The 15,659-nt window shown below is 44.4% G+C and overlaps 1 protein-coding gene across 2 annotated transcripts in view; it reads left to right on the top strand.

Moving 5' to 3' along the window:
* VSIG4 (V-set and immunoglobulin domain containing 4) overlaps positions 1 to 15,659 on the top strand; it is a 65,207-nt gene that overhangs the window by 26,602 nt on the left and 22,946 nt on the right. Inside the window, exons 2-4 of one of the 2 annotated variants that reach the window (XM_073558380.1) lie at positions 3,121 to 3,465; positions 8,580 to 8,645; positions 14,132 to 14,194. In XM_073558380.1, the coding sequence (XP_073414481.1) occupies positions 3,121 to 3,465; positions 8,580 to 8,645; positions 14,132 to 14,194 (474 nt within the window). The remainder of the gene's footprint in view (positions 1 to 3,120; positions 3,466 to 8,579; positions 8,646 to 14,131; positions 14,195 to 15,659) is intronic. The other variant, XM_073558386.1, reaches the window with a different exon arrangement.

The raw sequence follows: 15,659 nt of genomic DNA on the forward strand, positions 1-15,659 counted from the left end.
ATCCCCTCTCCCCAAGACTCACAAAATGTTTATTTACTCCCCCTCATTACAGGGAAACTTTCCATTTTAATGCTTTTATTTTTTACTTCCCTTCTTCTAAAAGTCACTTCCCTTTTAATTTTCCCATCAACACAACCATATAAGTTCTTGTTTTAAAAATCAGTTGTAATTTTAAATTACTTTATTCACTTTAAAATGGAATGTACTGAAAATGGCAAAAAATACATTTGGAAAAATGGTGAAAAAAAGCTATTTTAACATTGATTTTTGTTGTTTTTTTATTGCATTAATTATGCGGTAAAAATGACCTGGCTGTTATTCTTCAGGTCAGTATAAGTACAATGATTTCAAACTCATAATGTTTTTTCTAATTTACTAGTCAAAGAAAATACAGAGTTTTGTTTAAAAATGTTGGTTTGTTTTACCATTTTCTGAGACCCATAACTTTATTTTTTACATCAAAAGAGCTGTATGAGGATTTATTTTTTGCATGACGAGCTCATATTTTTATTGATGCCATTTTGGCATATACAATACAGACCAAAAGTTTGGACACACCTTCTCATTCAAAGAGTTTTCTTTATTTTCATGACTATGAAAATTGTAGATTCACTCTGAAGGCATCAAAACTATGAATTAACACATGTGGAATTATATAATCAACAAAAAAGTGTGAAACAACTGAATATATGTCTTATATTCTAGGTTCTTCAAAGTAGCCACCTTTTGCTTCGATTACTGCTTTGCACATGTAGGGGTGGGCGAGGCGAGGGCCCAGGACAAAATTAGGTGGTGATGCTGCTGATGATGCTGATAGGCGGAGGAGGTGTGCTGTGCTCAGGTGATACGGATCCAACAGGGCTGGGGGGGTGACCCACCTCTTAGCGCAGACAGACAGGAGGCTGAGACAGGAAAGTGTATTCAACAGGTCCGTGATTTATTTTCCAACTCCTTTAACAGCTTCCACAGATCATGACAAGACCTCTTAGGTATTGCTTCCCTCACAGACCCGGGTACCTCCACTTATGCTGTGTGTCACCGTCGTGGTGTCCCCGTGGTTCTCTTCACTGTGGCTGCCCTAGGCACCTTCACCACAGCGCTTCACCGCCCAGGGTTCACCGTTATCCTCACCCACAGGGTGTCACTGTCTGCTGCTACCGTCGTCTGGGTTACCCCCCGTGACCATCCTCACTGTCAGGCTCTCTCTCTGAGGGTTCTCCGCTGCCTCTCCTAACAGCAGACCCTCCTCTCTTGTGAGCTCCCCAGGCTGACTGAATCTTCTAGAAGCTTACCTCAGCCTTTATACTCTCAGCCCAGGTAGCCCCACCCACTGTCACCTGACAGTCACCTCTAACCAATCAGAGTGACCATGACCTATGGCAGTTATGTAACACTCTCATGGCAGTTACATAACCACCCCTTACAAGCTCCTCACTGCCCTCTAATGGTCACTCTCATTATGACAACCTTTTCCTCGATTTGAGTGTCCCTGTCAGGTCAACCTCCCCACACATACTCTTGGCATTCTCTTGATGAGCTTCAAGAGGTAGTCACCGGAAATGGTTTTCACTTCACAGGTGTGCCCTGTCAGGTTTAGTAAGTGGGATGTCTTGCCTTATAAATGGGGTTGGGACCATCAGTTGTGTTGTGCAGAAGTCTGGTGGATACACAGGTGATAGTCCTACTGAATAGACTGTTAGAATTTGTATTATGGCAAGAAAAAAGCAGCTAAGTAAAGAAAAAGGAGCGGCCATCATTACTTTAAGAAATGACGGTTAGTCAGTCCGAAAAATTGGGAAAACTCCTGCACATCCCAGTCACAGATTGGACAGCAAAGATGTCAATCAAGGCACCGACAGCCCAGCAAGCCATCACAGTATTGGACAGCCAAGCTGTAAATCAAGACGCAGATATCTCAGCAAGACAGTTTCCACAGAATAGCATAGCAATCATTCACTGAGAGGAGGAATCGTGACATCACTATAGTGTGCTCCGATTTTCTCGGATGTAGCACACTGTGAGGAGAAGATAGAAAATTCAATTTCTCCATCTTCTCCATTGTAGGAGTCAGATGACATCCAAGTGCAGTTGGATGTTTTCCATGTGTAGGGAAGGTGACCTAACGGACGGACTTGTCAGCAAGTAGGAAAGAGGGTTCTCACATTTTAGACAGATAGCAGTTATGACACTGGGGAAACAGCTGGGAAAGTGAAGGTGACATGCAGTACCTTGGGTTGACCATTAGATGGCAGGGAGGAGTGTAAGTTCAGGACTCAACAGCAGCTTAGGGCTTTAGAAACCGTTGGTCATGGGGGGCGGAGTTACAGGGAACCAGGAAAGTATAAATTTGACAGGAGGGTTCAAGAAAGTTCCAGTCCCCGGGAGGTGCTCAAGAGACAAGGAGTCTGTGCCAGTGTGTTTGCTGTGAGGAGAGCCAAACCAGGGGACTGAGGAGAGAGAAAGTCAGGGGGGTGGTCCTGACATGAATTACCGCAGTACAGACGAGGCCCCGGGGAAATGCATACCGTATTGAAGACGAAAGCTGACCAGTAAAAGTGCTGATGGTGTATGGGCCTAAGGCGGCCACAGTGACTGTGCTGACAGGATCGTCGCTCAGTGAAAAAAGGGACGGTATGTGTGTTTACTTCCCTGGTGGAAAAGTACGGTGTGGGTAGCGAGGCCTGGAAACGGAGGCCCGTGAAGGTATTACATGTACTGCTGAGGCCGTCAGTCGGACGGTAAGGAATAAACTTGGACCTGTTGTACCCGAAACCTGCCTCCATCTTTTGTCTGTGACGTCTCTGCGCAGTATATAGAGGGACCACCCCCCAGCCCAGCCCACGACTCTACACATGCACCCAAAGACTTGAATGGGTGAGTGTGTTCTGATTTCAGAGTGAAATTGCAGCATGCTGTGATTTTTTTTTCGCTGACAGATTCTGTCAGTGAAAAAAATTGTGCATTAGCACTGCCCCATTGAATAACATTGCTCTGAGAGCTGAGATGAAAGCAAATGTTCTGTGTGCAACAATGTACTACAGATGAGAAGTAAATTCATTTATCTTTGAATTGTGTCTTTTATTCTTATTCAAAGCAATTTAACATTTTGTCTCCATACAGCGTCATCTGACCCTTCCTTAAATATGAAGGACACTGTGACCGGAGTACGTGGTCGCTCAGTCAACCTTCCTTGTACTTACACACCCTCAGAAGATGAAGTGGAAAGGATTGAATGGTCTTTAGATTCTGAAGTAATAATTATTCGCATTAAATCACAAGATGATGTCCCACTCACTAAGTTCAGAGAAAGAGTGGCAATATCCAGAGCTCCAGGGGATGTTTCCTTGACTATCAAGAAGCTGAGCCTAGATGACAAAGGTCATATCAAGTGCAAAGTCACATGGAAAAAACCTGATGGGACGTTAATCTCTAAGGCAAATATCACTATTCTTAAAATACTAAGAGGTAAGTTTTTTCATTTTAGGAAAAAAATCTTAGCAATTTGTCACAGTGCAATTTTCCTGCTAGCTAGTAAAAGTAGCCAATCACTACTGCATCTACTACTGGTAATGCCAAGCTAATTGAATTTAGGGTGGTAAGACATGAAGACCGCAAGGTATATAATATAAAATGTAACCTAAATGGGATCTGGGGGCATATACATTTATAGCATTTTTATCAAATTTTCCAGAAAGGCCTGATATGTGTCTGATCTGTGTTGTCCTGACCTTTGGCTTGCTAATCTAACAATGAGAGTGACCATTCTAGCAGAGAAGTGGGCACATTTGCAAGGGTAAATTCACATGCTATTTTCTGCAGGTAATCCTGCACTAAAACATGTCTCTTGGCAGGAAAAACGGTGCATAAAATACGTGAATATTTTACTGCGTTTTTTGCACTTTTTAGGTATTTTTAAATGCATACAAAATGTAACATGTGCACATATCCTTATGGTATGTGTGCTCAAACACTAAAGGGGTTGTCTACTACTAGGACAACCCCTTCCTGATCAAAATGTTTGGCCCCGATAAAATAAAAAACTTGAACTCACCACCCGTGTCGGCGCTGCTCCTGCAGTGTCGGCGCTGCTCCTGCAGTGTCAGCACTCGCTTTCCTCGGGGCTCCTGTGCTGTTGCTGTGACCCAGGTGCCCTCCCCCCAAGTTAGATGCAATATAATGGATTATAAGACACACCACCATTTTATTTAAAAGGAAAAAAATCCTAGTTTCCACCACAAAATTTGAGGTGCGTCTTAAAGTCCCAATGGTATTATAATCCACAAAATACTGTAATGATTTTTCATCTTTTTCTAATTGACCTGTCATGAACTTTGTCAGGTGCCTTGGATGCTACTGAAAAAGGAGTCTCCGCTTCCCACTCACTCACTGGTATACTCACATATCACAATAGGCTGGCAAAGAGCTTAGCGCTCCCCGCAGTCAGTTCACACTTCCACCCCACACTTTACGCTGGCAACACTCCCAGTTTTACCAAGCGAGTGAGACGCCTGCACTGGACAGCGCCCTAATACACATACACGTCCAGCTTTCCCAATGAATGGTTCAATACTTGCATGCTGGCTACAAGGTAACACAACTAAGCTATTTTCTCACCTTGAGATTGTGAACACATAAGAGCAGTGGTCTCCAACCTTTCTGACCTTGAGAGCCACATTCAGGTTAGACAGAGGGTCGCGAGCCACATTCAGCACTGAGAGAGGGTCGCGAGCCACATCCAGCTCCCACCCCCTTCAAAGTAGAGTCAACCAAAGCCCCCATTACAGGTATAATGATAACCAAAGCTTTTCCACAGAAATCACTCCAAAGCAGTACACTGAGATCCAGGGGTTCCTGCAATACTCCCATTCAGTATTCTCCCATCAAGGACTCCCAGCACACTGTCACATCCAGCTTTGAGCACCTCCTCTGACAGGAAGTACCATCCTCCAGCGTATCATACCTAAAACATCGCTAAACCCCTAAGACCAGGATATGTGCATCCAGATCTGCAATTCTGTGCAGGGCTACTCACAAAATTCACCATTTTGAGATGTATTATTCATACCTGTTTGCTAGACCTGGGCCTAATGCACCAAGTTGGCAGACAGCCGCGAGCCACAATTCATGGGACTGCGAGCCACATGTGGCTCCCGAGCTACAGGTTGGGGACCCCTGCATTAGAGCAATGAGGTTCAAACTTAAAACTTTTTTGATTTAATATACAAAATTAACTTTACTGCTTAAAAAGGTTACAAAAGGTGAAATCACAAAAAGACATAGTGTTTTACATGAATGCTGTCACAGAATTAACTTTTTTGCTCTTAATCACATGAACCCTGCCAATCCTAAGCATTTCTGGTTCATGTCACATTCTTTTGAGGTTGAAATAGTTTGGTAAAGTTTACAAGTGAATTAAACTTTATACTTGTGTCTAAAGTGTATGCTAAACCCAATCATGGCATGGGCAGTGAACATGGTAGGGCCATAGTGTTAGCCGTAAGCAACAGGTTCACCACCGACTCTGCTGCCACAACCGTGCGTACACTAGTAGTATCAAGCGCAAATCACAATTAGCCTTCTTTTCTGGCAAGCATTTAGTGAGGAGGCGATGAAGGGCATGGTGAAGTGTATTTGTCAAAAAGAATCAGATATAAATCAGTGAATACTTTTATTCACAACTGGTTGATGCCAATAATTAGATTCGCCATAACATCTGTCTGCCTCCCATCTTCATGCGATGATGTCCTCCTCCTTGTTTCTGCCGTGTCTCCTGTGCAGGATTTGCCCTGTTGAGGGCAGAGTAAAGTACTGCAGTGCGCAGGCGCCGGGCCTCTCTGACCTTTCCCGGCGCCTGTACACTGCAGTACTTTGCTCTGCCCTCAACAGGGCAGAGAATTATGCCTGCGTAGGAGCCGCGACAGCAGCAAGGAAGAGGATGTCATCACATGAAGATGGGAGGCACCGGACCCAGACCTGCGACACCCATCAGACCCAGACCACATCGGACTCGGACCACACCAGACCGCCCCTGGGTGAGTATAATCTAACTTGTTTTTCTACTCTTTGAGGTTACATTGGGGGCTTATCTACAGCATTACAGAATGCTGTAGATAAGCCCCTAATGGCGGTGGTCGCATCTTATACGCGAAAAATGAGGTGACAGATTCCCTTTAAAAAAAGTACTTATCATGTGTTGTCCAGCCATCATGATAATAAATATGACATTTCAAATAAGCTGCGTGATTTGTCATCAGCCAGTATCTGTCTAAGTACCGTTACTAATTGCTATTGGGTGCATAGAAGATGTGGGGACAGATGAGAAAGAGAGACCGGATACTGAAAAGAATTTAAAGGGAATCTGTCACCTGGTTTTGGCGGACTATTTAAATGAGGTCTGTCCGGTCCGATGGGTGGTGTTTCGGATCTTTGCCGCCTCCCAATCCTTGGCCACCGTCCACAGTTTTTTCATGAACAGGAGTAGGTGTCCGCCATCTTTCGCGTGTGCGCTAAGCATTCTTGGCTCGCGCACGCTCAGTATGCTTTGCCCAACTGCGGGCAAAGCCGAAAAGCCTTACTGCGCATGCACCGGTTAACTAGGCCCCGGAACACAGCAAAATACTTCCGTGGCTTAGTTGACCGGCGCATGCGCAGTAAGGCTTTTCGGCTTTGCCCACAGTTGGGTAAAGCATACTGCATGTGTGCGAGCCAAGAATGCTTAGCGAATGCGTGAAAGATGGGGGACACCTACTTCTATTCATGAAAAAACTGCGGACGGCGGCCAAGGATGGGGAGGCGGCAAAGATCCGAAACACCGCCCATTGGACCGGACAGACCTCATTTAAATAGCCCGCCTAAACCAGGTGACAGATTCCCTTTAAAAAGAGGGAACAAGGAAGAATTAGATTAGTGAGTTGAAGTTATAGGCCTGTCTAAAGAGATGGGCTTTTAAAGCACGCTTAAAAATGCGGGGGCTAGGTATTAGTAGGGCCGTCTGGGGTAGTGCATTCCAGAGACCTGGCAAAGCACGAAAGAAGTCTTGGAAACGGAGGTGCGAGCTTCAAATTATAGAGGATGTTAGTCTCAGGTCAGTTACAGAACAGAGAGCATGGGAAGGGTAATAGACAGAGATGAGGGAGGAAATGTAGAGTAGTACAGAACTGTGGAGCACTTTGTGGAAGAGAGCGGTAAGATTGTATTTCATTCCTCAAGGTGGAGGCATCGTTGAAGCGGCTGGACAAACATAAGCATCCATCAAAAATTAATCTGGCTTGAGAAAGGCCCGCACCCTTTCTGGACCGAAACGTCGCACTGAATGGGCATATAGCCCTATGGGCTAAATAAATCATCTTCATACTCTTCAAAAGGCGTGCTGCTTTCAATTTTTGATGGATGCTTTAAAGGTTTGGTATATGCCTGGGAGCGTGCACCCCCTCTTTTCTTATTTTGTTTGTGCTGCTTTTTTATTTTTTCAATTGGACAAACATAAGACTAGCTGCCGCATTCAGGACACAGTGGAGAGGGGAAGGTTTGGTAAGAGGGAGACCAATCAGTAGAGTTTCAGCAGTCCACATGAGAATGAATAAGAGTGACAATAAGAATTTTTGCAATTTCAAAGGTGAAAAAATTTGAAACAGCTCCCAAAATAGGGCTAATTTTTCAAATGGCTTGGTGACAACAAGCCATAGCTTCTTAATATTCAAAACAGGGCACCTGTTTTGTCTCCAGAAAAAAAATATTTTTACACACCTTGATAAAATGCTTTCGTAATTGCTTAATCATTTTGTGATTAGCAAATCAGTTGTGGATCCCAAAAAGTGAAAAAAATTATATTCATACCTTATAAACAATTCAAAAGGTACCTATGCTTGTGTTCTAAAGAGATAATTTTGGGATGGCTTGTAAGAAAGCTATGACTTCTTCATTTAGTAAAGTGATAAGCTCTTGTTACTTTCCAAACAACAATAATTTTTACACCCAACTGCGTGAAAATGTCACAGCTTCTTCCACTTGTAATGCCTGGGTATAAACAACATTAAAGTATGCATCTGCTGCCAAAAAAGACATCGTATTTAGACTTTTTATATAATATAAGTAGCCTACAAGGTCTTAAACTGTTGTGGGTGATTAGTTTGCTTGTTACAAACTGTGACATCAATTTTCCCCTAGTCAGATAGTTTGAGATCTCTTGGACATTATAAAGGCTGTGTTTGCGTCGAGTTCAACATCAGATTAATAGATTTCAAGTGGAATTCCATAAAGATTAAAAAACAACCATAAAACAGATTTCATCAACCAAGGTTATTATTTTAATCAGTATAATGACGTCGACCTGACACTGTCGGTAGGTTACTGTGCACAATCCTGTTGACAGGCTCCCTTTACCATGAAAATTGATTTCCAACACATGCCACTGTGTTATTGTGTGACGATTTCTGTGACCTGCTTAATTTTATGTGTACAGTATAAGCCATGTTGGTGTCATAATATGTTGCCTTGTAGGACTTTCTTTTTACAGTAGGCAGCAGTACAAAGCTAATAACACCAATTAATACATTTTGTTTATTTTATTTTATTTATAGTGCAACCAATAACTGAAAAACCTAAAGAAAATATAGTGACAACAACACATCAAGAACGTAAGACCAGTAAGTACTTATCTGGTTTATTTCATTGTTAAGTTGTATACAGTGACTTGAAAAAGCATTTGAACACTGTGAACCTTTCCACATTTTCCATGTTACACCCACAAACTTAAGTGTAATTTATATGGATTTTATGTGCTATGCCAACACAAAGTAACAAGTATTTGTGAACTGTAAAGAAAATACAGAAGTCACATATGTAATTTATTCTCATTCTAACTACATGTCACGGGGCAGTAGTGGGAAAGCAGGGGACGAGGAACCTGGGCCCCTGAACTGCCCCACAAGCTAAGGGGGTGCCCTGACTTTCCTTAACTTGGGGGTACACTTGATGGTAGTGAGGCCCAAGTCACCGACCTGTCCCTATCTCCTGTTTAGCCCTGAGCTAAACCCCCAACCTCCTCCCCCGGAGGTGAGACAGGGAAAAAAGTGAACTGCACCAAAAACCAAAGGAAAGATAAGACAGACACCTCGGGGTTAAATCAACTAAAAAACAAAACTTAGCTTTATCTGCTGTAATGCACCTAGCAGCAGAGTAAGGCACCAGATCAGCATTCAGCAGAACCACCACTGCTCTTGATAAGCTGAACCACCACTGCACCAGGTAGCTCCAGTCTTCACCATGGTTAGTGTCCAAAAGGAAGTGTATCACCAACACCAGGTGATGCCTCAGGTGACCTTTTATAGGAAGGTGGGAGTGGTCACCATCAGCAGACTCAGACTAACCAAACATGTAGTAACACCAACGGCCACCGGGGGGCAAAAACTATTATTAACCCGCAATGGCCTGAAAGGAAAAAAGTTTATTTAAGAGTATCCAGAATCTGACACAGATCCAAAAATGGATTGTGACACTACAGCTGTTCTGTGAAGACCACAGAGGTTTGTTTGAGAACATTAGGGATCAAACAGCAACATAAAATCTAAGGAACACACCAGACAGGTCAGGGATAAAGTTGTGGAAAAGAGTAAAGCAGGGTTAGCTATTGAAAATATAGTCCACGCTCTGAACATCTCAAGGAAAACTGTTCAATCCATCATCCAAAAATGGAAGGAGTATGGCACAACTGCAAACCTATAAAGACATGGCTTTCCACTTACACTGACATCCCAAGCAAGGAGAGCACTAATTAGAGAAGTAGCCAAGAGGCCAATGGGCTCTCTGGAGGAGCTGCAGAGTTTCACAGCTCAGGTGTGAGAATTTGCCCACAGGACAACTATTAGTCACATACTCCACAATCTGGACTTCATGGAAGAGTGTCAAAAAGAAGCCGCTTTAGAAAACAAGCTGTAAGAAGTTCTGTTTGCAGTTGCAAAAACGCATGTAGGGGACACATCGAACGTGTGGAAGAAGGTGCTGTGGTCAGATGAGAGCAAAGGAGAACTTTTTGTGCTAAATGTAAAACACTGTGTGTGGCAGAAAATATTTTACAAACCTAAATTTAATGATTAAGTGGTATGACCCAATAGTTTTGTCCACATAGTGTAGATTATACTGTTGCAGAAAAAAGATGTTGAAAAAGGGAGAAGTCACTGATATGATATTCCACCATACTTGGGCCTCATTCAGACATTTTGATTTTTCTCGTATTTAAAAATACAACCTACTCTTCATCAGTGTTTTGTTCTGAGTTTCAGTGTTTATCATGTATTTTATCAGCAATTCTTCACTGATGAAAAAAACAAACAACAAACCCCTCCTGTCCCAGAATATTAACATCAGCCATCAGCCGTCAGCTTTCCCTCAGCTGTTTATGAAATTTATGGAGTACCCCACTCTGTTTTTTTTTTTGTTGTTTTTTCATTTTTTTTTTAATTTATTAACAAGTTCAGCAATATACACACCCAAGGTAACCTTAGTTTACAGCCTTCAGGTGCTTCAGCAGCTGGAAACTTCAGTAACAATAAAATGTAAAAAGGTTACCGGGGTATTACGGTAGCTCTAGTGCCGGTCTGTTGAATGCTGGAGTGCCGGACTCGCAGTCGTTCATCAGTCCGGCATCGGCATCGCAAAGCAAGAGAAAGAGCTGCTGTGAATTCAGGTGACCTTAATGTTCTTGTTGACAATGAAAAAAGTAAGTAAAAGATTTACCATACCTGTGCTAAGGATGCAAAGTGCTATTAATAATTACCTGTAGACGGATCTCATGTATGTTTAGGTTGTGGGTAAAATCGGGTATAAGGTGCAGAGGGATACACTAAAAGGGAGAGGGTAATAATTATTATTAGGGCAGAATAAAAAACACAATATTAATACTCTTATAAAGTGACAAGTGCTACATTTAGAGGGATCATATGCATAAATCAGTCATAGCGTGCGCCCCTCTATAGGAGAATGTATCCCTCCGCACCTTATACCCGATTTTACACATGACCTAAACATACATGAGATCCATCTATAGGTATTTATTAATAGCACTTTGTATACTTAGTGCAGGTATATCTTTTACTTATTTAAATTTTATATCTCTAGGTGGTTTATTAATAATAATAATTTTTTTTCTATAGCGCCAACATATTCCCCAGCACTTACATTAGAAAGGGGACTTCTACAGACAATAGACATTACAGCATAACAATATACACATAGATCAAAACAGATACCAAGAGGAATGAGGGCCCTGCTCGCAAGCTTACAATCTATGAGGAAAAAGGGGAGAAACGAAAGATGGATGGTAACAATTGCTTTGGACCATCTCTAGTGTAAGAATCGGGTGTTCGTGTTGCTGCATGAACCAGTTAGCAGTAGAGTTGAGCGAAACAGGTCAGTCAGATTCAAAAGTCGCTGACTTTCGCCAAAGTCGGGTTTCATGAAATGAAACCCGACCACAGTGTGAAGTCGGCCATGTGGTCGGCGACCCAAGCGCCAAAGTCGGGTTTTGCCGAATGCTTGCACGTGACTTTTTTCAGCCAATGAGAGAAGCGTAGTGGGAGCGTAGCTGGAGTGGGAGTGGGAGAGAGAGAGGGAGAGAGAAAGGGAGAGGGAGAGAGACAAGAGAGAGAGAGAGAAGCGAGAGAGATTTCGCCGCCTCTAGGGTTAAAATTCATGCCAGGTGTGTTTACAGTCTTCCACTCACTGCCGACTTTTCTCCCCATTGACTTGCATTGGGTTTCATGTTTCACGACTTTTCCCTATAGTCGGCCGATTTCGTTCGACTCGACTTTTGAGAAAGTGGGGCTTCATGAAACCCGACTCGACCCTAAAAAAGGCAAAGTCGCTCATCTCTAGATAGCAGTCCAAATATGTAACAGTACAGACACAGAGGGCTATTAAATGCATAAAGCATGTGAGAACATGATGTGAGGAACCTGGTTATGGTAAAAAATTTTGAATGAACCACACAGGGATATTTAGGTTAATGCGTTGAGGCGATAGGCCAGTCTGAACAAATGCGTTTTTAGGGCACGCTTAACACTGTGGGGATTGGGGACTAATCGTATTAACCTGGGTAGTAAATTCCAAAGAATTGGCGCAGCACATGAAAAGTCTTGGAGACGGGAGTGAGAGGTTCTGATTATTGAGGATGTTAACCTCAGGTCATTAGCAGAACGGTCTTTAGGTCTTTACTTGCTGCTGATTCAAAGTGTTTACATTAGCGCCGCTAGTTTCATTCAATGCAAAAAGTAATTGAAAAAAAAAGTGTGGAGTCCTCTGTAATTTTCATAATCAGTCAAGGGAAAGCCGGTGGTTGGTGGCTGATGTTAATATTCTGGGAAAGAGAAAATATTCATAAAAGTTTCCAGGCTATTAATATCAGCTCACAGCTGTATATTTACCCTTTCCTGGTTATTAATATGGGGGACCCTCCCAAAAACATTATGTCGGGTTCCCCTGTGTTATTGATAACCAGCCAGGCAAAACTGACAGCTGCAGGCTGCAACCCTCAGCAAGGCTGGTTATCAAGAGTAGAGAAGTCCCCATGCTGTATTTTTCAATTATGTAAATAAATAATTTTAAAAAAATGGCGTGGGGTCACCCTCAATTTTGACAACTAGCCAAGCTAAAGCTGACAGCTGGGGGCTAGTATTATCAGGCTGGTAACTGGCCATGGATATTGGCCCCACAATCTAAAAATATCATCCCACAGCCACTCCAGAAAAAACGCATTTATTAAATGCACCAATTCTGGCGCTTTGCCCGCCCCTTCTGACTTGCCCTGTGGCGGTGGAAGTAGAGTACTTATTTTTGGGGTTGATGTCACCTTTGTATTGTTCGGTGACTTTAAGCCCACAGCTTAGTAACAGAGCGACGTCTATCCATTACTAATCCTATAGTTATATTGTAAATAAACACACTGCAAGAATAAAGTCCTTTCATTGGAAGGATGATAGAGACTCCTTTAATTAATCTAAATTAAAGCTTACACACATCATCACCCATTCCACTAAAGCCATGGTTTCCTGTAGGAAAGCACAAATAAAAAACAACAATATCCCTCACCTGTCCGCCATTCTGTCCCACTCTGTAATCCATGTCTGGGGTAAACAGTTTTGAACCTGGACAGTGCCAATATGCGACCGTCCAGGCTGAGAACCAGTGATGAATGAACTGCTGAGAGCGCAGCATCAGTGAGCAATGGTGACATCATAGAGGTTTCTGCTGGTCACTGAGGCTGCATTCCCAGCTGGGCCCCTGAACTGTGTGAACCTCAGTGAGATCAGCGCTGCGTCGTGAGATTTTTTTTTCTTATTATAAATTATTTTTTTATAGCACAATCGATGGGTCAATAAATGCCACTTTTCCTTGTGACGACCCCTAATTTTAGTTGTTTTGGCACCTTGAAGGTGTTGTCTATGCGTTTTATTTTGCCTCCCATTGAAGTAAATGGGGTTCGGGTATTTGGCGAACATCAGGACATTCGCCGATCCAAACCGAACTTTGAAAGGTTTGCTTATCTCTAATTACGAGCTGGTGCTTGCAAGTACTGGAAACATGCCATTTAAATGATGCAATCAGAAAGAGATCAGTTCTGGCTGTGGCTCCTAGACCCAGATGACAGCTGTGTAATATAACCATCATCATCTCCATGTGTTGTGAGGCGGGCTCAGTTCTTGATCCCCACTACACTTGTGGAACACTGCTTAGAATGCTTATTAATGTTCTAATGGTGGAAAGGGTTAAAAGGTCACATATATTATTTGTGTATCCAGTGTCGAACTTGGGTGTCAAGGTCCCACCAGTAACCAACTCTAGGGCCCCACTTTTCATCTACATGCAAATATGACATTATCCTCAATCACAGATTTATATAACAATGAACTGGGTAGATTGATAAATGAATAAGACGCCGCCTTTGTCTGTACATAGTGATTCAAGTATATTGTGCCAAGTGCTGCTCATATAAGAGGATGGTGGCCCTCTCCTGCACTGGGGCCCACCAGAGAATTTTCCTATTTTCCTATGGGCAAGACCAAGCCTGTGTGTATCTCTTGGTACTAGAAACAATGTTACATATGTGATCATCTCTGTTCATCTCTTATCATTTTAGCAATGCCAAACTCCATTTTTACTAAGAAAAACAATGCTACCATTGTACCTGAAGTCACAACAAGTAAGTGATAAAATGTTTTAGCTATCATTTAGGGTTAAACTGTTTCTCACCTACTCTCTTCTGCAGCAAATGTCTTATGTGCACCCAGGATCGGACTGGCCCACCGGAGAACCGGAGGGCCCAGGCACTGACATCTGCTGGCATACTGGCAAGCAGCTGCTTAGAGCCCCCACTTCTCCAGGGGCCCCCAGCCAATGGAGTGTCGCTAGTAGCGGCACACCCAGCAGCTATGGGGCCCCTGAGTCCGGGGGGCCTGCCCGATGCCAGCAAAGCAGCAGCTGGAGACTGGAGCCTGTCCCCGCTGCTAAAGAGAAATATTCACGCTTCCCCATGCCCCCATGGGCGTGGAGAGAAGTGAGTATTCATTTCACTTTAATAGCGGGCAGTGTTAGCCGCAGACTGAGGCTAACACTGTAGTACTCGCAGGTACGCAGGATTCAGTGACGAGACGCGAGACGGTTTGAGCTTTAAAGTGTAACTTTTATATATATAGATGCCTATAGGGGCTATCTTGAGCAACCAAACAAGCTAACAATAATTGTCCTCGCAGGGATCAACACAAGAATACACTGGTAATGAAAACACGACTAACCCAGCAAAGACCGGTCACTATAGGGCCGCGGTATGGCCGACTACGGGTCCTTAATTACAACGTGTCATTTATCCTCACTGACATCCGGCAGAGTACTGATCGGCGATGCTTCGGTGTTTCAGCCGCTGGGCCCAGCCAATGAGGATCTGGCGAAGACTTCGGGCGCTCCTAGGCCCAGGCGAGATGGGGGCACAGCAGGCCCCTGGAGAGTTCCTCGGCATAGTGCCCCCCGGCGGAGGCAGTGTCGCCTGGGGGCTGGAGAATGGAGGCCGCAGCCCCAAGATGGGAACAGAGCTGCGTTGTGGGGACCGCAGGCGGCAACGGACAGGCTGTAGCCGTGGGCTGGAGTGAGGCGGTGACTGCCGCGGGCGGTAGTGGGCAGGCCGCAACCGCGGGCTGGAATGGAGCGGCAACGGCCGCGGGCGGCAGCGGACAGGCTGCAACCGTGGGCTGGAGTGGAGCGGCGACGGCCGCTGGCAGCAGCAGACAGGCCGTGACTGCGGGCTGGAATGGAACGGCGATGGCCATGGGCGGCAGTGGACAGGCCACGACCGCGGGCTGGAGTGGAACGGAGATGGCCATGGGCGGCAGTGGACATGCCGCGACCGCGGGCTGGAGTGGTGCGGCAACGGCCATGGGCGGCAGCGGACAGGCCGCAACTGCGGGCTGGAGTCGGGCGATGGCGGCCGCTAGGAATGCGGGCGGACGATCGGTGTTTCTCTGCTGGACGGCTCAGTGCCGTCCTCCTCCTGCCCATGGTGAGTCTCCCTTCCATCTCTCCTGTCGCTGCTCTCCTCTCTGGTCTCTGGCGGAGGCCCTTACTCTGGCTCCCTGGCGCCCTCTAGCTCCCGTGCCTCTTCATCCTGCTCCGTC

This window comes from Dendrobates tinctorius, unplaced genomic scaffold, assembly GCF_039654945.1.
Source record: "Dendrobates tinctorius isolate UK_male_01 unplaced genomic scaffold, ASM3965494v1 ptg000013l, whole genome shotgun sequence".
Classification (NCBI taxonomy): Eukaryota; Metazoa; Chordata; class Amphibia; order Anura; family Dendrobatidae; genus Dendrobates; species Dendrobates tinctorius.